General features: G+C 46.4%; 2 protein-coding genes across 8 annotated transcripts; one reads left to right on the top strand and one right to left on the bottom strand.

The window, feature by feature from the left end:
• The first annotated feature begins 1,223 nt into the window (after positions 1–1,223).
• Positions 1,224–8,048, top strand: LOC120689298 (probable serine/threonine-protein kinase PBL7). Its single transcript, XM_039971598.1, has 4 exons — positions 1,224–1,430; positions 6,607–6,796; positions 6,889–7,277; positions 7,878–8,048. Exons 1-4 carry the CDS (start codon positions 1,242–1,244, stop codon positions 8,046–8,048), a joined length of 939 nt encoding a protein of 312 aa, XP_039827532.1. The 5' UTR covers positions 1,224–1,241.
• Positions 8,049–8,799: 751 nt separating this feature from the next.
• Positions 8,800–16,382, bottom strand: LOC120691669 (TBC1 domain family member 2B-like). 7 transcript variants are annotated; one of them, XM_039974816.1, is made up of 19 exons: positions 16,244–16,382; positions 16,034–16,159; positions 15,285–15,354; positions 14,279–15,136; positions 14,007–14,183; positions 13,800–13,913; positions 13,274–13,332; positions 13,034–13,100; positions 12,904–12,955; positions 12,603–12,695; positions 12,301–12,384; positions 11,758–12,170; positions 11,394–11,455; positions 10,912–10,981; positions 10,619–10,699; positions 10,393–10,494; positions 10,139–10,269; positions 9,756–9,870; positions 8,800–9,368 (listed from the first exon to the last, which is right to left on the bottom strand). In XM_039974816.1, the coding sequence occupies exons 2-19, from the start codon at positions 16,057–16,059 to the stop codon at positions 9,330–9,332; spliced, it is 2,613 nt and encodes an 870-aa protein (XP_039830750.1). In that variant the 5' UTR covers positions 16,060–16,159; positions 16,244–16,382; the 3' UTR covers positions 8,800–9,329. The 7 variants fall into 7 exon arrangements, with proteins under 7 accessions (XP_039830750.1, XP_039830751.1, XP_039830749.1 ...); XM_039974817.1 differs by having other exon boundaries at positions 8,800–9,365; positions 16,244–16,381; XM_039974815.1 differs by having other exon boundaries at positions 16,034–16,300.
• Positions 16,383–17,859: the final 1,477 nt, after the last annotated feature.

The raw sequence follows: 17,859 nt of genomic DNA on the forward strand, positions 1-17,859 counted from the left end.
CTGTGCATCATACTATACTGAAGAAAATAATATTTAGTAATCTATATCTATTAAGTATTTTCGACGCACGTGACGTGATGATATATATCTAATTGATAAATATCTATTCACAAGCGGCGATTCTATATAATATCAATACTTACTTAATATTATAATAAATTAATATTTTTTGTACATACTATATCTTATTTTTATAGATACGACAATTCATTCTACGTGCTTGCACAAGCAACTCTCATGTAACACTGATTTTATATGGACTTCTTTAATACACAACACGGTAAAACACCCCTCCGTGACACAAACCCATCATTCTTCTGTGTGCGGAGTCATTTTGCTCCGCCAGCCGCTTTCTCCCCCTACTCCCTGCTCGCGCTCGGCAGGCGGCGGAGATGGCTTCCTGTTTCTCGTCGGAAGGCGGCGGCGGCATGAGGAAGGCGCGCACGGTGACGTCGCAGATCCCGCGGGCCGCCGAGCAGGCGGAGTCGATCGTCCCGAGTGAGCCGACCGAGCCGGTCATCCCAGGTCTTGTCTTGTGCATGCTTGATGGTCGTCGTCCTCCTCCGTCTCCATCCTTCGTTCTTGCTCCTACTTCCGGAAATGTTGCTCCAGTCCTCGGCTTTTCTTCGGTTCGGTGCTTCGCTTCGATTTCGCGGCTTGCTAGTTCGGTGATCCCGTAGCATGGAGCGGTTTCCTGGTTCTGGTGTAGTGGTTGCCGACCGAATTGTGCACGGAGTTTGTGGGGTTTTGTAGGGTTACTGGGTCGTTGATTATTTTTTCTTTCTTGTTTTTCGCTTTGTTCCACCTCAACACGGAGCAGCCGCTCCGCCGCCGTGCTGTTGCGCGCGATCTCTTTGAGTCGTTTGTGTTGTTTGGTATCGGGATACTCGATTTCATTTCATGGGCGTCGAGCAATCAGTTTCGTTGAGAGACGCTGGTCGAACACGATCCTGCCACAAGTAGAGGTCGTTCCTTGCTTAGAGATGCTAATTTCCTTTTTTTTTCTTTGTGCTATTCGTTAATAGGTGAGATGGCGAGGTTAACATCACGAATTCTGTGTGCCTATTTCCCGTAAAAAGATGCCATCACATCACATAGAATAGTTTACCCTTTTCTTCTCCTTTTTGCTCGTTGATAGTAGTGTGATTTTTTCATTAAAAAATAGTAGCATGGTTTCCCTTTGGCACGTCTGCATTTGTATCCCTGATGCTTCATCCTTTCTTTGTGTTGTTTGTACAGAGATGGTAGAATCAGTGGTCACAATGGAGGCCCCTCATGCTGAGTTCATCACAAACCAGGGTCTAGAGGGGTACAAGAATTTCACTTATAATGAGTTGTATGTGGCAACAGATGGCTTTAGAATAGACCGCCTCCTGGGACAGGGTGGGTTCGGCCAAGTGTATAAGGGCTTTCTTGGTAGCACCAATCAGGTGTGGGTTCATATGCATCTATTCTGTTATTCTGTCGTAGGCTTGTGGAGACCCACAGCCGGGTGGCGTAGTGCACCCGTCTAATCCCAGAGGGTGAATACTCGAGAAAGCGCTAAGCGATTCGGCATGTCTACCTAGGGAGTAAGAACACGAGAACACTCAAGGATTTAGAGTGGTTCGGACCGCCGGAGCGTAATACCCTACATCCACTGTGAGTTGTATTGCTCTTGAGTAAGAATGAATCTATCCTCTGCCCAGGCTAGGTACTGGCCTCTGCCGGGACCTCTTCGGCCTTGGCTTTCTCTAACGGGCGTCTCCCTTTTATAGCCCAAGGGGACGCGTACACAGGCGTTGAGACCACGACAGGTGGGTCCAACGCGGATGTATAGTATACTGCGCAGAAGGCATTAATGGTGCTAGAGTGGTTGGGAATCTCTCCCCGGATACGCTTCATCGCCCTGTGGACTCTCTGACCGATGAGTGGATTCACCTGTCCCATCGGCGAGGCGCCCGTTGAGGTAGTATAGATTGCGGCGTAGATTGTTGGGTCTACCGCGTAGGCGTCATGATGGACGAAGGCAAGCCGTCGTGTCCAACTGGCGTAACAGACTGACATGCGTGGCGTGGGCGGCGACAGCAGCTTCACTGTGTGTCTTGGTAACGCGCGATCAACAATGCAGCCTGGCAAAAGTCGTCTCGGGCTCTGCTGTGGCAGAGCGCACTTACGTCTCCCGTATTGAACGTGGTAGGTGGGCGAGTCTTCCCGAGGAAGCTTCGTGGCCGCGCGCGTGCCTGCGCCTGCGGACACGTGGCGGCTCCGGACCTACCCCAGGCGGGGTGTCTGTTCCCTCCCCGTTAAGGGGTTCGGATAGTACATGGGGGTCCGGGACCCCGTGGGAGGTCCGGGGCCCCCGGCTGTTAAGGCGCGGAGCTTCCCCTCCTCAGAGACACGTGGCGTCACCGGACCCGTCCCAGAGCGGGGAGCGGGTCCGGGGCCGTTGGCCCGGTGAGGTAAGAGCCGGACCCGTGGGGCCCGGCTGCTCCGCCCCTTATGGCGTAGTTACGGATGACTACGCGAGTCCTGTCTTGCTGCAGTAGGAGTGGGTATCCCTGTTACAGGGTACCGACAGTGGCCCCCGGGCCCACCTCGGGGGAGGTACGAACCCGCAGGTGGGGCCATTATCGTGACGTGTTCCGACGCAACCTGGTTGCGTTGGTGTGCTCATGTAGAGAGCGGGTGCTCCGGACCCACTGGAGGCCAAAGCACCTGTTGCCAGGTTCATGTACTAGAGCACTCTCCACATGACGGTGAAGGTGTAGGCTTAGGGTACGGAACCGAGCTAAGCGGCTACACGGAACTCGGATCGCCCAGGGAGCGAGCACCACTTCCCCGGACCCGGCTCCTGGCGACCGTACTTGGGCGACCGTGGCGAGCGGTCTCCGCCGGAGCGGGCCACCGGAGTGGACTTGGGCGACCGTGGCGAGCGGTCTCCGCCGGAGCGGTCCACCGGAGTGGACTTGGGCGACCGTGGCGAGCGGTCTCCTCCGGAGCGGGTCACCGGAGTGGACTTGGGCGACCGTGGCGAGCGGTCTCCGCCGGAGCGGGCCACCGGAGTGACTTGGGCGACCGTGGCGAGCGGTCTCCGCCGGAGCGGGTCACCGGATTGGACTTGAGCTGTCGCCATTGATCCAACGAGATATGTCACCGGACCTTGTGGTAGGGCATAGGAAACAATGCCTTATACTAGAAAGGAGTCTGGACCTCTAGGCACGGCAGCCTCGGGTACTAGGGGACTTGTAACAGAGCAGTGAAGTGCGTAGGCTTAGGGTACATTACCAGGCTACGCAGATCTTTTCCACCCCAGGATACAAGCACCACTTCCCCGGAGCAGGTCCCTAGGAGTTCGGGCCGCCTTCCAACTAGAAGGGGTATCCCAGCCTGACCACAAGCCAGCAACTCAATATGGATCGTTAGCAACAAAGGAAAGACTCCGCACGGGAGAAAGAAACAGTCAAGCTGAAACGGATGAGTGCAATTAAGCTAATGTAAAGATAAGACTGAGAAAGCAAATCTCCTTTATTACTTGATTTATATGGTTAGCGTGGTGTACATCAGAGGTCGGGATTACGAGGGCGGACCTCTACCACTCTAGACCACTCGCTGGTGTTGCTGTTTGTGCGACGAAGCCAGAGGTCAGGTTTACAAGGACGGACCTTTACCGCTCTGGATCGCACGTAGGCACCACGTTATTACAAAGGAGGAGCACCCTTAATCTTATCTAGGGGCAACCTACAGCCGCCGTCCCGTAAGTCATGTACGATCCTGGCTAGAGTGGAATCGCCACCATGGGGGTTCCCCTCAGTCGTTGGAGGAAAAGGCGACCTGGACGTGCCTGTACAGCATCATCCAGCATCACCTCGGGAGCTTGCAGGGCTCTTCCCAGCACAAGAACTGTCCCATGCTCAGATAGCATGGGAACAAATTCTTTGGCTTTGAATGGGAGTGGCCCAGCCGTCGCCGGCTGCCGTCGGAAGCCAGCCCGGTGGCCGCTCATAGTGAGCTGAAGCCGGCATGACACCCTGGTACAGCGGAAGGACGGGTGCTCGTTTGGACGAGCACGGAGCGTGGAGAATGGCGGTCGTTCGCCGGCGGCCCCGGCGCTGACACAGGTCCCCCGTACCTCGTGGTAGAGGTCGAGGCCTGTCTGCAGCAGTACCGAGAGAGGCTTGAGCCAGGCGAGGGAGAAGGCGACCGTCATCTTCCCCGAGTCACAGCCGTCGGCTCCAGGCTCCATCTTGAGAGGAAACCTTGAGCCAATGTTGTGCCGCCGCAGGGGAACCTTGGTGGTTGCTTGAGAGAAAACCTTGAGCCGACGCTGGGGTGTCGTAGGGTGACGCGCAACCAAGGTTCACCAAACCGTCGGTAACCGGTCTGGTTTGACCGGTCCGGACCGGTTCCGGTTTGATCCGGTATGAAACCGGTCCAAATTCAAATTTTAAATTTGAATTCAAAAAAATGAAAAATTCCCAAAAAATTCCTAAAAATACTTCAAGGTGCGACGAATCTAATGGTGTCAAATTTTCTTCAAAATTCGTTCATTTAGTATAGTTTGCGGGGATTTGAAATTAAATAAAAAAACGTGCATACAAAAGTATACAAATACAATGTAAAAGTAGTACAAAAGAGAGTTGGAGGGTTCATTTAGACTAAAATATGTTATGCAAACATTTATTTAGTATACTTTGCGGGCATTTGAATTTAAACCAAAAAAGAAAAAAAAATTGAATTTGACCAGTTACCAGTCAAACCGACCGGTAAACCGGTCAAACCGGCCGGTATACCGGTACAAACCGGTTGAACTGCGCCATTTGAATTCAAATTTGAATTTGACTGGTTTCTACCGGTAACCGGTCAAACCGGTTCGGTAAACCGGAACCGGAGGCCGGCGGTTACCGCTAACCGGTCGGATATTTTAACCCTGCGCGCAGCTGGCGTCGCCGCTGCACGCCACCGCGCCGGCTCTGAGGTGTCGTAGTGGCGACGCACAGCAGGCGCCGCTGCCGTGCGCCGCCGTGCCAAGGGCACTGCCGCCTCGGTACCGGGGCATACGGCGTCGGTGACGCCACGCCTTTCTTCATCTTCTCGTCGTCATTGCAGAGGATGAGCTCAACCTCAGAAGCCTAGAGGTGGGCGGAGATCTGGCCTATGCCTGCGCGCTCCCCACGGATGGCGCCAAATGTCGTAGGCTTATGGAGACCCACAGCCGGGTGGCGTAGTGCACCCGCCTAATCCCAGAGGGTGAATACTCGGGGAAGTGCTAAGCGATTCGGCAGGTCTACCTAGGGAGCAAGAACACAAGAACACTCAAGGATTTAGAGTGGTTCGGGCCGCCGGAGCGTAATACCCTACATCCACTGTGAGTTGTATTGCTCTTGCGTAAGAATGAATCTATCCTCTGCCCAGGCTGTGTACTGGCCTCTGCCGGGACCTCTTCGGTCTTGGCTTTCTCTAACGGGCATCTCCCTTTTATAGCCCAAGGGGACGCGTACACAAGCGTTGAGACCCCGACAGGTGGGTCCAACGCGGATGTATAGTATACTGCGCAGAAGGCATTAATGGTGCTACAGTGGTTGAGAATCTCTCCCCGGATACTCTTCATCGCCCTGTGGACTCTCTGACCGAGGAGTGGATTCACATGTCCCATCGGCGAGGCGCCCGTTGAGGTAGTATAGATTGCGGCGTAGACTGTTGGGTCTACCGCGTAGGCGTCATGATGGGCGAAGGCAAGCCGTCGTGTCCAACTGGCATAGCAGACTGACATGCGTGGCGTGGGCGGCGTCAGCGGCTGCACTGTGTGCCTTGGTAACGCGCGATCAATAGTGCAGCCTGGCAAAAGTCGTCTCGGGCTCTGCTGTGGCAGAGCGCACTTACGTCTCCCGTATTGAACGCGGTAGGTGGGCGAGTCTTCCCGAGGAAGTTTCGCGGCCGCGCGCGTGCCTGCGCCTGCGGACACGTGGCGGCTCCGGACCTACCCAGGCGGGGTGTCTGTTCCCTCCCCGTTAAGGGGTTCGGATAGTATATGGGGGTTCGGGACCCCGTGGGAGGTCCGCGGCCCCGGCTGTTAAGGCGCGGAGCTTCCCCTCCTCAGAAACATGTGGCGTCACCGGACCCGTCCCAGAGTGGGGAACGGGTCCGGGGCCGTTGGCCCGGTGAGGTAAGAGCCGGACCCGTGGAGCCCGGCTGTTCCGCCCTTTATGGCGTAGTTACGGATGACTACGCGAGTCCTGCCTTGTTGCAGTAGGAGTGGGTATCCCTGTTATAGGGTACCGACATATTCAATTAAATGGCTAGAGATATGTCTCTGTGTACTAAATCATATGAATAATTCATTGAGTATAAGTATGGCTGAAGCGGGCTGTGTTGTATTTTTTTTATTTTTCTTCATTTATAGCTCAATGCTGATCTATGTATATGGTTAGTCAATGGTATTTCTTTCTATTACATTACTAAAATGAACTGGAGTTATCTTATATTATGATTCATTCAAGCGGCACATACAAGAAAGGATTGGTGTAGTTTTTTTTTGTCTTATCCCGAAAGAATGTTTGGAAGCGAAGATGTCGATGGACTTCCGTTTACTTATATATGATAATTCTCAAAAACTTCTCTGAACAGGAGGTGGCGATAAAGAGGCTTGATCTCCAGGGACAGCAAGGGGATAGGGAATTCGTCAATGAAGTTGTGATGTTGAGCCGCCTGCACCACCCAAATCTTGTAAAGCTTGTTGGCTATTGTGCTAACAATGGTCAGAGGATCTTAGTTTATGAGTATATGCCTTTGGGTTCCCTGTATAATCATATCCACGGTATGCTGCCAACCTCTACCATATATAATTCTTCCTTTTCCTATACTATGTTAGAAGCTGGTGTAATCAGAGTTGGTTATTGGTTTATGCAGATCTTCCCCCTGGTCAGCAGCCTCTTGACTGGAGTACAAGAATTAATATACTTCTTGGTGCTGCGAAAGGTCTTGAATATTTGCATAGCAAGGCCCCTCCTGTCATTAATCGTGATGTGAAATGCGAAAACAATTTGCTTGGAGAGGGGTATCACCCAAAGCTGTCTGACTTTGGCTTAGCAAGGCTAGGTCCAACTGGTGATAATACCCATGTTTCAACAAGAGTTATGGATACACATGGATATTGTGCACCAGAGTATCTGATGACCGGTAAATTGACAGTAAGCACAGATATTTATAGCTTTGGTGTTGTTATGTTGGAGGTTGTCACCGGAAGAATTGCTAGAGATGAAAGTCTCCCTGAACCTAATCGAGACCTTGCTCTATGGGTAAACCATTGCTTTCTATTCTCATATTTCTATACTTGCTTCTCCTCAATATTACTTAATAAAGTTGCCTTCATCTAAAAACTCGCTTCTCCTCGATGCTAGTATCATAACTTTTGGGCAATGCTAGTATAATACTCTGCTAATGAGGAAGTAAGTAGTCCTATTTAGTATCTCGGTCTCTTGATTCAAAAGCCTCATAAGCTTAGCTCTGCTCTGCATGAATCGACGCCATGATTTTACAAATCTTACTCTAACTTTTTTCTTAATGATATGATCATATTAAACTTTTTCTGTGCTTCTTCTATCAACTTTAATCCCATCGTTACAGAGGCAGGAATATCAAACATGCAGAAGCCATACTTTCCTGTCTCGGTCATATGAACTCACAGTTCTTCATACATATTTAATCTATGTTATTTTGGAATTCTAGCTAAAGGCCAATACTACATTTTCTCTAACGTTCCACCTTTTTTTTTTTGGCCCCATCAGTACTCTAAAAAAAAGAGGGGGGGGGGGGGCTAAAGGCTTAATATGCTAACTACTGTCACTAAGGTTCAGGTTTTGCGATTACTCGATTTAACCATTGCTGTATGGTTTCAGGCTGCCGAACAGGGAATCGCCAATCTGGTAGACCCGGCGCTGCAGGGTCAGTGCTCCCTGAATCGTTTGTCCATGACCTTTGCTGTTGCAAGAAGATGTGTCCGTGAATTACCCGATGGGAGGCCAACCATTGCAGAAGTTGTCACCGCTCTCACTAGGGCGGCGGTTTGAGCGTGGGGGACCCAGCACACTGGCTGGAACTAGCTCTCATGGGAACCAAGTCCAGGGTCAAGATCAGGGAGAAGGAAGCTGAGGAGTCCAGTGCAAAGCAAAACAATGATGCTCTTCTGTTAGGACCAGCATTCTGTGGTGATGTTTACTGCCGGTATGGGAGCAAGAACAGGTTGTGGTCCCTGTAAGCCTGTTCAGATGATATAGTACAAAGTAGAACTGCAGGGAAGTACATGCTGAAGAATTTCGCTAATAGAGGCCATAGCTAAGCTACCCGGTCTTGTGTTTGTTGTCGCTGAGGCTTGTCAGACGTCGTTTTTGCGCAGATGTTTTTGCATGATGATTAGGCTATGTACAAACCAGTGGTGATGGCTCGTTTTCCCTTGCTCATGTCGTACATTGTGTTCTGCAGTAATATGTACTCCTAAAAGGGTTGGTTTATATTGATTCGGCATAGTTTTTTTTGTTGTTCTTTTTTTTTGGCAAAAAATTACCTGAGATCTCAGGTGTTAGAATGTTTACTCAACCTCGCCATAATGGTTTTTCCTTTAAAGAATTTGACTAATAACAAGGCAAATGCATATACATGGAACCTAGTATATTGTATCACTAAGTTACTTCGAATGACATTGCGAGGAACAACTTTCAGCACCTCACTATAGGGCGTGGGTTTTAGTCTGTAATCACAGACCGTTTTCCATCCTTCATTAATACGACGACACATAGTTCTACATATTTGAGGACAAATAAATAAACATATATAATACCAAAATCTTCATATATCAAGAAATTGTTGCAAGCCACCTGTATCGAAGGAACAAAAATACAAGGAGAGATCATTTCTTCACAGTGGATTTGACAACTTTCTGAAGAGAAATAAAACATGCTCTCCAGAACAACTCCTCTATGACACTGTCGTAAACTAATATAACACGAATTTTCCTCTCTTTTTTCCATTTGTATTTTGGAGGACCATTCTTTTTTTTTCTCCTACTTGGAACACTAACTATTGGCAATCTTAATGAAACTAATACAAGAAAATTTACACCAATGACTTACAACAGTTCTCCAAACCTACCAACAAAACTTTTATCTGACAAATGAATTCAATATGATACAAGGTTACACTTCCTGCAAAACTAGGAAAATAGCAGCTGAGTTTTCCCATGGGGAAAATATCACTACTATTTTTTAACACATCGTTATGGCAATCAGGCAAACCCATCCTTGAATGAACAGTCCAGATCCTGTTGGGAGCTACGACTTCCTCCAAGACTGAGTTTAGCTTCCAGCTGTTTCAGTGGAATTCTGCCTTGCCTGCTAAAAGCATTTCAATATAGTGAACCAACAGTACCTCAACTTCGTACAATGTTTTCTAGAGCAATTAGGTAAGTAAATTCATTTTTTTCTCCATAATAAGGCCATGTAAACGTGGTACAGTTGTGTGCCCCTTTCTTATAAAGATGAACAATATTCCTTCTTTTGAGTTTCCTTTTTCAAATGTGTGTTGTAAAAAGAGGCTGTTGTTGAGCTGGGATACATAAGCTTCATGTTCTAGCACATTAAATATTTCAAAAAAATTGACAAGATTGCAGTTTAAAACAAAGCTAGCAACAAAGATGCTGAGAATGACAAGTAGGGTCTGGTACCATAAGTCACTAATCCAGCGTTAGTTTGGCAAACTTTTGACTTTATACTATGATGTACCTTGCTCTTGTCGAGCCATCCAAGTCCTCTAGAAAGCAGGCCCATTCTCCTGTTTGGTGCATCTTGATTTGGCTCTTGATTTGTCTTCCCAGGAACATGGTCTGCACGTGGCGAACTACAGAAATTCCAAGTAAATGAGGTATGGACACATGAAGGTAGAATTCCAGTTTCTCAAAAAAAAATAGCAATAATATCAATCAGATGTGAATGGTAGACAAAATATCGAGTCCTAACAGAGAAAAAAAAATATAATGGGAGAGGAAAATAAACCAACTGAAGCAATAGGCAGTGAGGTGCGTGAAGATTAGCCATGACCAGTGTGGATATAGTAGAATTTTGATCATAGGTGGATGTTCAAATTCAATCTAGCAACTAAAACATACCTTGAAGTGAAAGACTGATTGGCTTTAACCTGCCCCGCCTGGTACTGCTTTGTAGCCTCCAGCATTGTTTCTGCCATTACAGCTCTCTTCTCCATTTGCGAAAGTGCTGCTATTGCTGCTTCATACTTCTCCTGCATACAAAGATACCAAAAAAAAAAAGTTAGGTATCTGCCTTCTCAGATAGAACGAGTTGTGCATGTAAAGGAAGTAAAACTTCCAAAAGACTGCTTGCAAAAGTTTGTTCAAGAATTAACCTGGAGCAAGTGAGCAGCATGTTTTCTTTCAGCAGCATCTCGCTCAGCAGCTATGCGTGCATCTTCTGTCACTTTCTGTTCTTGCTCCATTCTTAGCAAGATCTGTACATAAATGTGTGGATATTTCTAGCCAATCAGATGGTCCAATGGACCCAGGAGGGCCTTGTAATATGATGATTAAGAACACATAGATTATGGCCAAAGGATGTGTGCAGTAAGCCAACACCTGAAGCATTGCTTGCTCCTGCTCTTGCTTGTCTGCAAAAGCTTTTCGCAGTTCAGATACCTCTGCCTCCAATTTCTCAACCTGTTAGTCTTTTCCAAGTCAACAATGTATACTGGGGGGAAATGGGTAAAAGGGGGATTCAAATTACTTAAGGTAAATATTATCATCTAGGAAATCTTAAAGTGACTATTTTGTTCAGAAAGGAATCAAAGCATATAATAGTACAGGGAGATTCAACTTTCATGAAACCATAAGCTGAAAGGGAAAAGAAGTGACTCCAGATAGCATCATACCTTGGCACTCAATGTTCTTCTGTTGTCATGCTCGACCATCTCCATTAAAGCAGTTTCCAACTCCTCACTCCTGAAAATATAAAGAAATATTAGCTTTGTGGGCATATATTAGTGGGCCCAATTAAAAAGTGCCACAGAACAAAATTTAGTAATATACTTCAATTCAGAAACAGTTTTAACTAGATGTATCATGAAAACAATGAACGGGAATATATGAGATGTTGTGAAGATGCGAAAGTGATAAAGCTGGCATGCTGCTTTTATATTTCCGTTTCCCTAAATAAACAGAAACTTTAATATGGTACAGAGAGGGTCATGAACCAAAGGGAAAAAAGATACTGCATTTATTGAAAAGATAGATCTGCTCAACCAAGTACAAATGTTATGTCATTGTATCTATAGCTGAATACTTATATTGAGCATAAGTTGCTAGTCTTGACTCATATGGGCATACATATGTCCTGGACAAAATATAACCAAACCTGAGATCAGCTGATCTTTTCTCCTCAAGCAGCTTGCACAGTTCTACCTTTAGCCATGACACCTGCATGAACATTGCAGAATTGCATGTGTATAGAATTCAACATATAGTCATATAAGAAAATAATGTTTGAATACTTGGGTAGGTTACTAAGATATGTCAGGGTATTATTCTAAGATATAAAAAAATATAAATAGCATGAAAGAACCATTCGGTTATACAAAAACACAGGTTCACATAATCATTAGGAATCAGCAGATTTCAAGCAGAAATTCAATTTTGAAGACAACATTTTCCATTTCTTTTACAGAGAGTATTAACACATCCAAAAGATTAATACTTTCGACTTTTGGTGGAGTTGTTACCTGATCTTGAAGATCAACACCCTGATCCAAATCATTCTCTAGTATAGAACTAGTACTAAGGTAGGTCTCAAGATTTGTTGATCCTGTGTCTCCATTCAATTTCAAACCATCCGTCCCTTCCTTGGACTTAACTGGTGAGCACACAAATGAAGGATCATGTTTAAAGCTATATAGTTTGGTCGCTAGCCCCTTCTTATCTTTCCAGGAATTACAGTCTTTCGATCTTTCCTCCATTGCAGTTAAAATTTCAGGCCTGTGCTTTTTCCTTAACTCTTGCAATCCCATTTCTCTAACTGACTGAAAGCCCATGCAAGCTGTCAACACTAATTGGCTGCTGTCAAAAGTAGATCCAGCAAGAGATTGAAGTAGTGTAATTGCATCTCCGGCATCTTTTGTGGTCACCAGTGCAGGCCCTGCAAATTACATATGAAGACAACAATGTTGGTTGCACATCAAAATTTGGTCAAAAGAAACAAAATAAAAGAACATGTTAACATTTCCCAGCTGTTAATAAACAGAGGCAACGTCAGAAGAGGGATATACCATATAAATCCAGCAAAGCAAGAGTAGTCCTGAACAGCATTGTACGATTTCCTTCAAAAAGGATAACATCCCAAACGCGAAGTACTACAAGGGAGGTAAAGTCTTTACTCAGATATCATTAACACACACATGGTACACAGAATTGAGAACCAACAAAAAGAAAGAAGATTTTCCATATCCTGGTAATGAGGTTCCAAAGTTAGCAGTAGTAAGCCAAAAGGGGATTAACCAGCATCAGCAAAAATATTTGTGACGGTATATATCATAATGAAAAAAAAACAAGACACTGTATAAAACCTGACCACTTTCCCATGGAAGCATATTGATGAAAATTGAAAGAAACCATGGTCCGGTCACCCATCCCACTTGAACTCCCAAGAAATCCATATGTTTAGCTGAAGAGAGTTGCAACCATGTAAGTGCCAAGTGATAACCACATAAAAAAATACTTTCAATGGGAAGAATCTTTTGAGTGTAAATACTTTGATACACTGCGCCTTTAAAAAAAGAGCAATGGTGACACAGACATATTTTGATTTTTTATTTTAACAAATAGTGAATGTTGAGAAATACGAATATCAGTAATATAATTGGAAGACACACCCAATTTAGGGAATCTTTCTCGTACAACCTCCTCAAGGACGAGCTGGTCAACCTGTGTATTGAGAAGCAACATAGTCTAAATGTTCGAAGGAAAGAGTGCATGCATTAAGATTAGCGAATTTAAACGTACCTGAGATTCAATCATTTCTTCAGTGTAGTAACCATCAAAGTAATCATCAATAACTCCTACTAGAGCCCTGAAATACAAAAGCAAGTGACAATCAACGTACATACAATGCAGACATTGAAACGGTGCAGCCTTGCAATCAACATACATTGAAAATACAATCAAGAAACGGTGCAGCCTTGCACTATAAAAGGTCATTGAGTTTTTTTTTCTATATACAACGTACATACAATGCAGACATACCAAAATGCATTTTCTTCAGGCATGAACAACAAAAATAACCCAGCAAAAAAGTTCATGGCCTGCGTGAGAAACATAATGAAGATATGAGATAAAAGATACTTTGGTGATGGAGGTTCACAAATCGGATTAAACTCCTAAAGTGAGGCAGTGAAAAGCAAGATAAATGTAACCACAAACCGACCTTGTAAAGATAGGTATAATAAAATTCTGTATGTGGAGATACACTTAATTGATTTTGCATTTTGTCAATCCCTTCTGAGTATATGGTCCAAGAAATATGTTGCTCAACAGAAGGTCAGAACTAATGATTGAAAAGGGATGACTTTTCATAGCTCATAATGTATCACTTGTCATTTAAGGCCATAGGTTACAATTTTTCGCAAATGCTCAGCAGAATTAATGATGAGAAGCATGGCTTTTCAAAGTTCACATGGACCACTTACCATGGAGCACAAACTTTAGCCATAGACTTAAGCTAACAAGAAGCCAGATAAAAATTAAAAAATCTTCAACAGCAACAGTTTACCTGACAGTACCCAACTGATGGATTATGCCTTGCATATGTGGTTAATAACCGCCTCAAAGCATTCCTTCCATCCTCATCTAATGCCGGGTGTCCCGGAAATGTTCGTGGCAAGTCCTGTAATGAAAACAGAAATCAAGTGTATAGAAACACTAGAGCTTGTCAACCGTGACATACTTCCTCTCAATTCAAACTATTGCAAAGAAGAACCTTCTCTATCTGTCCTTTCCACTTCTCAGGTTGTGTGACTTTTCTTGGTGCACTTGTCTGTTCATTGAGAATTGGGTCGACAAGGTCCTTTTCATCCGATTTTGTAGCACCTTCAAGCAATTTGTTGTAGTACCCAGTAATTTTCCGAGCACCAACACCCACAAAAGCTTGCCATATCTGTACGGAAACCAACAATATGTGAGCATAAAGGCATTGAACCTCACAGAAAATGCAGACAAATGTCAAATTGAAAATCTGGTTTGTGGTTGCACCTCTCCTCTAAGAGCCATTGGCACGCCTCCACGAACCAAGCTCTCAAGCTCCTCCTTCCAAGGAAAATAAGACCCATGCTCACCTCCCTCCAGAGCAGTACCTGTAGAAGCATCAGGTGTCTCCTGCCCAAGCTCCACATTTTCTGCAACATGAGGCACAGCCTCTGCTGGATCCCCTTCATGACTCATTTCTGCAGTTCTTTCTTCCTCTTCAATAGAAGCAAGCTGTGTTGCAACCTTTCCACGAATATCATTTGCACAATCATCTCTCTTCACCACCCGAGAGCTCATCATTTTCTCAATGATGCTAAGCGCTGCCCGTACACGCCTCTGGGACTCAACTTTTATGGGCTTCAGTTGATCCAACAACCCCTTATCCAAAAAGAGTTCTACCAGCTTTTCCAAGTTACCACTATTCCCATCTTCCAATTCTTCAGAGCCTCCATTTGGATCTCTTAATTCTTCCGCATCCCCATTCACTTCCTTCAAGTCCTCTGAAGCTTTGGTCGCCTCTTCGGACCTACTAATAGTCTCCTCTTCCACTTTGTCCAGGTTGTCGGTTACATCTTTCTGATCTTCTGACACACCATTTGCTTCTTGCAATTCATTGATGGCATCAGGTTCGTTCGGTCCTTCCAATTTATTGTTATCTTCTGCATTCTCCATTTCCTCATCTTCTTTTTTATCACAATGCATCCCAACACTGTTGTTCTCTTCCACTTTCGCTGCTCCTGCTCCTGCATCACCATCTCTGGCAGCAGCATATGGCGAAACGCTGGGTGTGGCGGGCACATTCGCATAATCAGCCAACCTTTCAAAGAAGTCTCTCCATCTATGCGCCCTCTCCTCCTCCTCTTCCTAAGAAACAACCATACAAAAAAAATAATTATGAACTTTACCATAAACAAACAAGGAACAGAATATTTCCCAGAAACAAACAAGGAACAGAATATTTCCCAGAAACAAACAAGGAACAGAACATTTCCACTCTGGCAGAGTTAATTACCTTGTAAATCTTGGCGTACTCGCGGAATCGCTGCACATGCTGCGGCCGCACCGCGAATCCATATGCGTCCCTGCGCCAAACCTCAGCACCATCAGCCATGGCGCCCGGGGGAAACCCCAACCAAGGCATTAGCATTAGCACCCCAGGGCCCAGGCAATACGAATACGAGGAACAAAACAACAGACGATAGAAGAGAAGAGGAAGCGAGCAAAGTGGGGAAAGGAGGCGCCCTTTTTGTGGGGTTTACCGTGGGGACTCGGCGTCCATGGGGATCACCGCGCATTAAAGAAGAAGCGACAGGGCGACCTCCTCGGCAGCGCACGCCATGGATTGACCAAAGCCATAAACCCTAGCCCGCGCGGGCCCCGAGATCCACGCACATGGGAAGGGGAAATTCCGGACGAAAAAGGAATCAGGGATTGCAGCGGATCGCGGCAAGGCCGGGTGGAGCCTTGCGCTGGCGTTAATTGCAGCGCACCCGCGCTGCCGAGGCGCCCGAGGGGAGGCCCAGGCGCGAGGCGACGAAGAGGAATTGGAGAAGAAGAAGAAGATGCGGCAGCGCGGATCGAGGAAGGCGAGGAGGAGACCAAAAAAAGAAAAAAATAAACTCATCTTGCGTCGACGCGAGGGCGCGGTGCACGTGGCGCGCGGCACGACGATGTCGCGCGCGCCCTGCCGCGCTCCTGCCCCTGCCCCCTGCATGGATTCCATTTCAATTAACCAGAGAGGAGTAGTGTACGGTGCTTCACCTCTTGTACTCGAAGTCGAATCCCATGGCGGCGGCCGCCGCCGCGCGGCCCGCGGCGCGCGCCGTGGTGGCCAGTCGGTGCGCAGCGACTCGACAGGCGGCTCGTACCGGCCGGCGCGGAGTTGCCCTGCAGCGCGAAGCGGCTTGAGGGGGAGCGAGGACGACGATGGAGAGCTTTGAATGGGATTAGAAATAATCGCCTGGGTTTGACCTGGATTTGGAGCGAGATAGCACCCGACAGATGCTTCTTCTTCGTCAGGGAGAAAAAGAAAAGAGGATCAGGCAATTCGGGCAAGGGAGCAACCATACTTCTGGTACTTTAATCATGGCACGGTGGCGCTCGCGCGTGATGCTACTATTCCCGTGTCCGCCAGCCTGTCAGGTCGCAAGCAGCTTTGACCCTACGAGAACTTTTTCGTCGCCCGGTGGTTTGGTAAGGAGTTGGAACGTTGGGTATTTCTGTGGCCCAGCACAAGTGCGCAGGACGGCCATGATCAAGTGTACGAGCACGGTGTAGATACCAAACGGTGGTTGTAGCGCTTGAAATGCCGCAGAAATGCGGGATCCAATCAGCAGCAGCGCGGATCACCAACCCGATGGGTGTGTTCAGCCCTGCGACCCTGTCACGCTCCCGGCTTCCCTCCTCCCTGCATTATTCGACTGCCAATTCAAACACACACAAAAAAAACTGACCGAAGATGTGAGCTGCGGTGCACGCTTCTAGGCTGGACCGAAGAGGACATGGCTCCTGCTGCAGTGCGGTTCCAGAAGATCTGGTGGTGAGGGCGGGTCCCTTAGGCCAGTCCTAATGGAAGATTTTATGGTGTTTCGTGCATATTAAATAGAGTGCCACATAAATAATTTGGATGACATTGCAATAATTTAAAGAAGAGAGATGAAAGGAGTTTCATCTAGATGAAACCCTATATACACGGTTTCCAAGTCATTATGTGTCTTACAATTAAATGCAATAAGCACATAGGAAACACTAAAATTGAAATCTTGCATTGTGGGAGTTGTTTCATTCATGGTTTCATGGTATTTTAGATGATGTGGCAGTATTGGAAACAGTGAGATGAAACCACTCACTGGGAATAGCCTTAGGGTTCGTTATTGATGTACTCCCTCCGTCACAAAATAATTGCAATTCTAGGACCGTACAAGTAAATCAATGCTAGGTGCAAATTACCAAATTGCTCCTTATTTTTTGTAAGAAAAATCTAGACATTGGCTTGTCTTTTGTACAAAAAGTTTCCGAAGACTCTTGTCTTTTGTGGTTGCTAGGTAAAAGCATTTTTTCTGCGATAAATTTTGAACCATATACTTGCATTTATTTTGGGAAGGAGGGAGTAGATCACAAGCACACTTTGCTACTCCCTCTGTCCCAAAAAGAATGCAAATCTCACTTTCCGAGGAGTCAAACAATTCTAAATTTGACCAAACTTATACAAAAAATTGTGAACACTTATATCTCCAAATAAATTTAGTATGAAAATATAATACATGATTAATCAAATGATATTTATTTAATAATATAAAAGTTAATATTATTTACTATAAATTTAGTTAAAACAAAGATTATTTCACTTCTCAAAATGCGAGGTTTATTTTTTTTTTGGAACGAGGGAGTACATGGCGGCAGGAAGTCCCCACAGCAGTCAAAGAGGGCTCAGGGCTGTGTTTTTTTTTTGAAAGGAGGGGGATTGGTGGGCGCAGCTGGGCCCCGAAGAGATTTTCGTCGTGGTTGTAGCGTAGCAGGCCCGAAGCCTGATGGCACCGCGGGCCGCGCGCCTCTGCAAATCTCTCGGCCCAGTTTTTGTGTGCGCT

This window comes from Panicum virgatum, chromosome 9N, assembly GCF_016808335.1.
Source record: "Panicum virgatum strain AP13 chromosome 9N, P.virgatum_v5, whole genome shotgun sequence".
Taxonomy (NCBI): domain Eukaryota; kingdom Viridiplantae; phylum Streptophyta; class Magnoliopsida; order Poales; family Poaceae; genus Panicum; species Panicum virgatum.

What these genes read in the sequence shown, in the direction of transcription:
- LOC120689298 (XM_039971598.1), top strand. Translation starts at nt 1,242, where the DNA reads ATGGTAGAATCAGTGGTCACAATGGAGGCCCCTCATGCTGAGTTCATC. An exon ending in CCTGTATAATCATATCCACG is followed by an intron (nt 6,797 to 6,888) that starts GTATGCTGCCAA and finishes TGGTTTATGCAG; the next exon opens with ATCTTCCCCCTGGTCAGCAG. An exon ending in ATCGAGACCTTGCTCTATGG is followed by an intron (nt 7,278 to 7,877) that starts GTAAACCATTGC and finishes GTATGGTTTCAG; the next exon opens with GCTGCCGAACAGGGAATCGC.
- LOC120691669 (XM_039974813.1), bottom strand. Translation starts at nt 15,419, where the DNA reads ATGCTAATGCCTTGGTTGGGGTTTCCCCCGGGCGCCATGGCTGATGGT. An exon ending in AGAAAGATTCCCTAAATTGG is followed by an intron (nt 12,696 to 12,903) that starts GTGTGTCTTCCA and finishes AACTCTCTTCAG; the next exon opens with CTAAACATATGGATTTCTTG. An exon ending in GAAGAACATTGAGTGCCAAG is followed by an intron (nt 10,700 to 10,911) that starts GTATGATGCTAT and finishes AAAGACTAACAG; the next exon opens with GTTGAGAAATTGGAGGCAGA.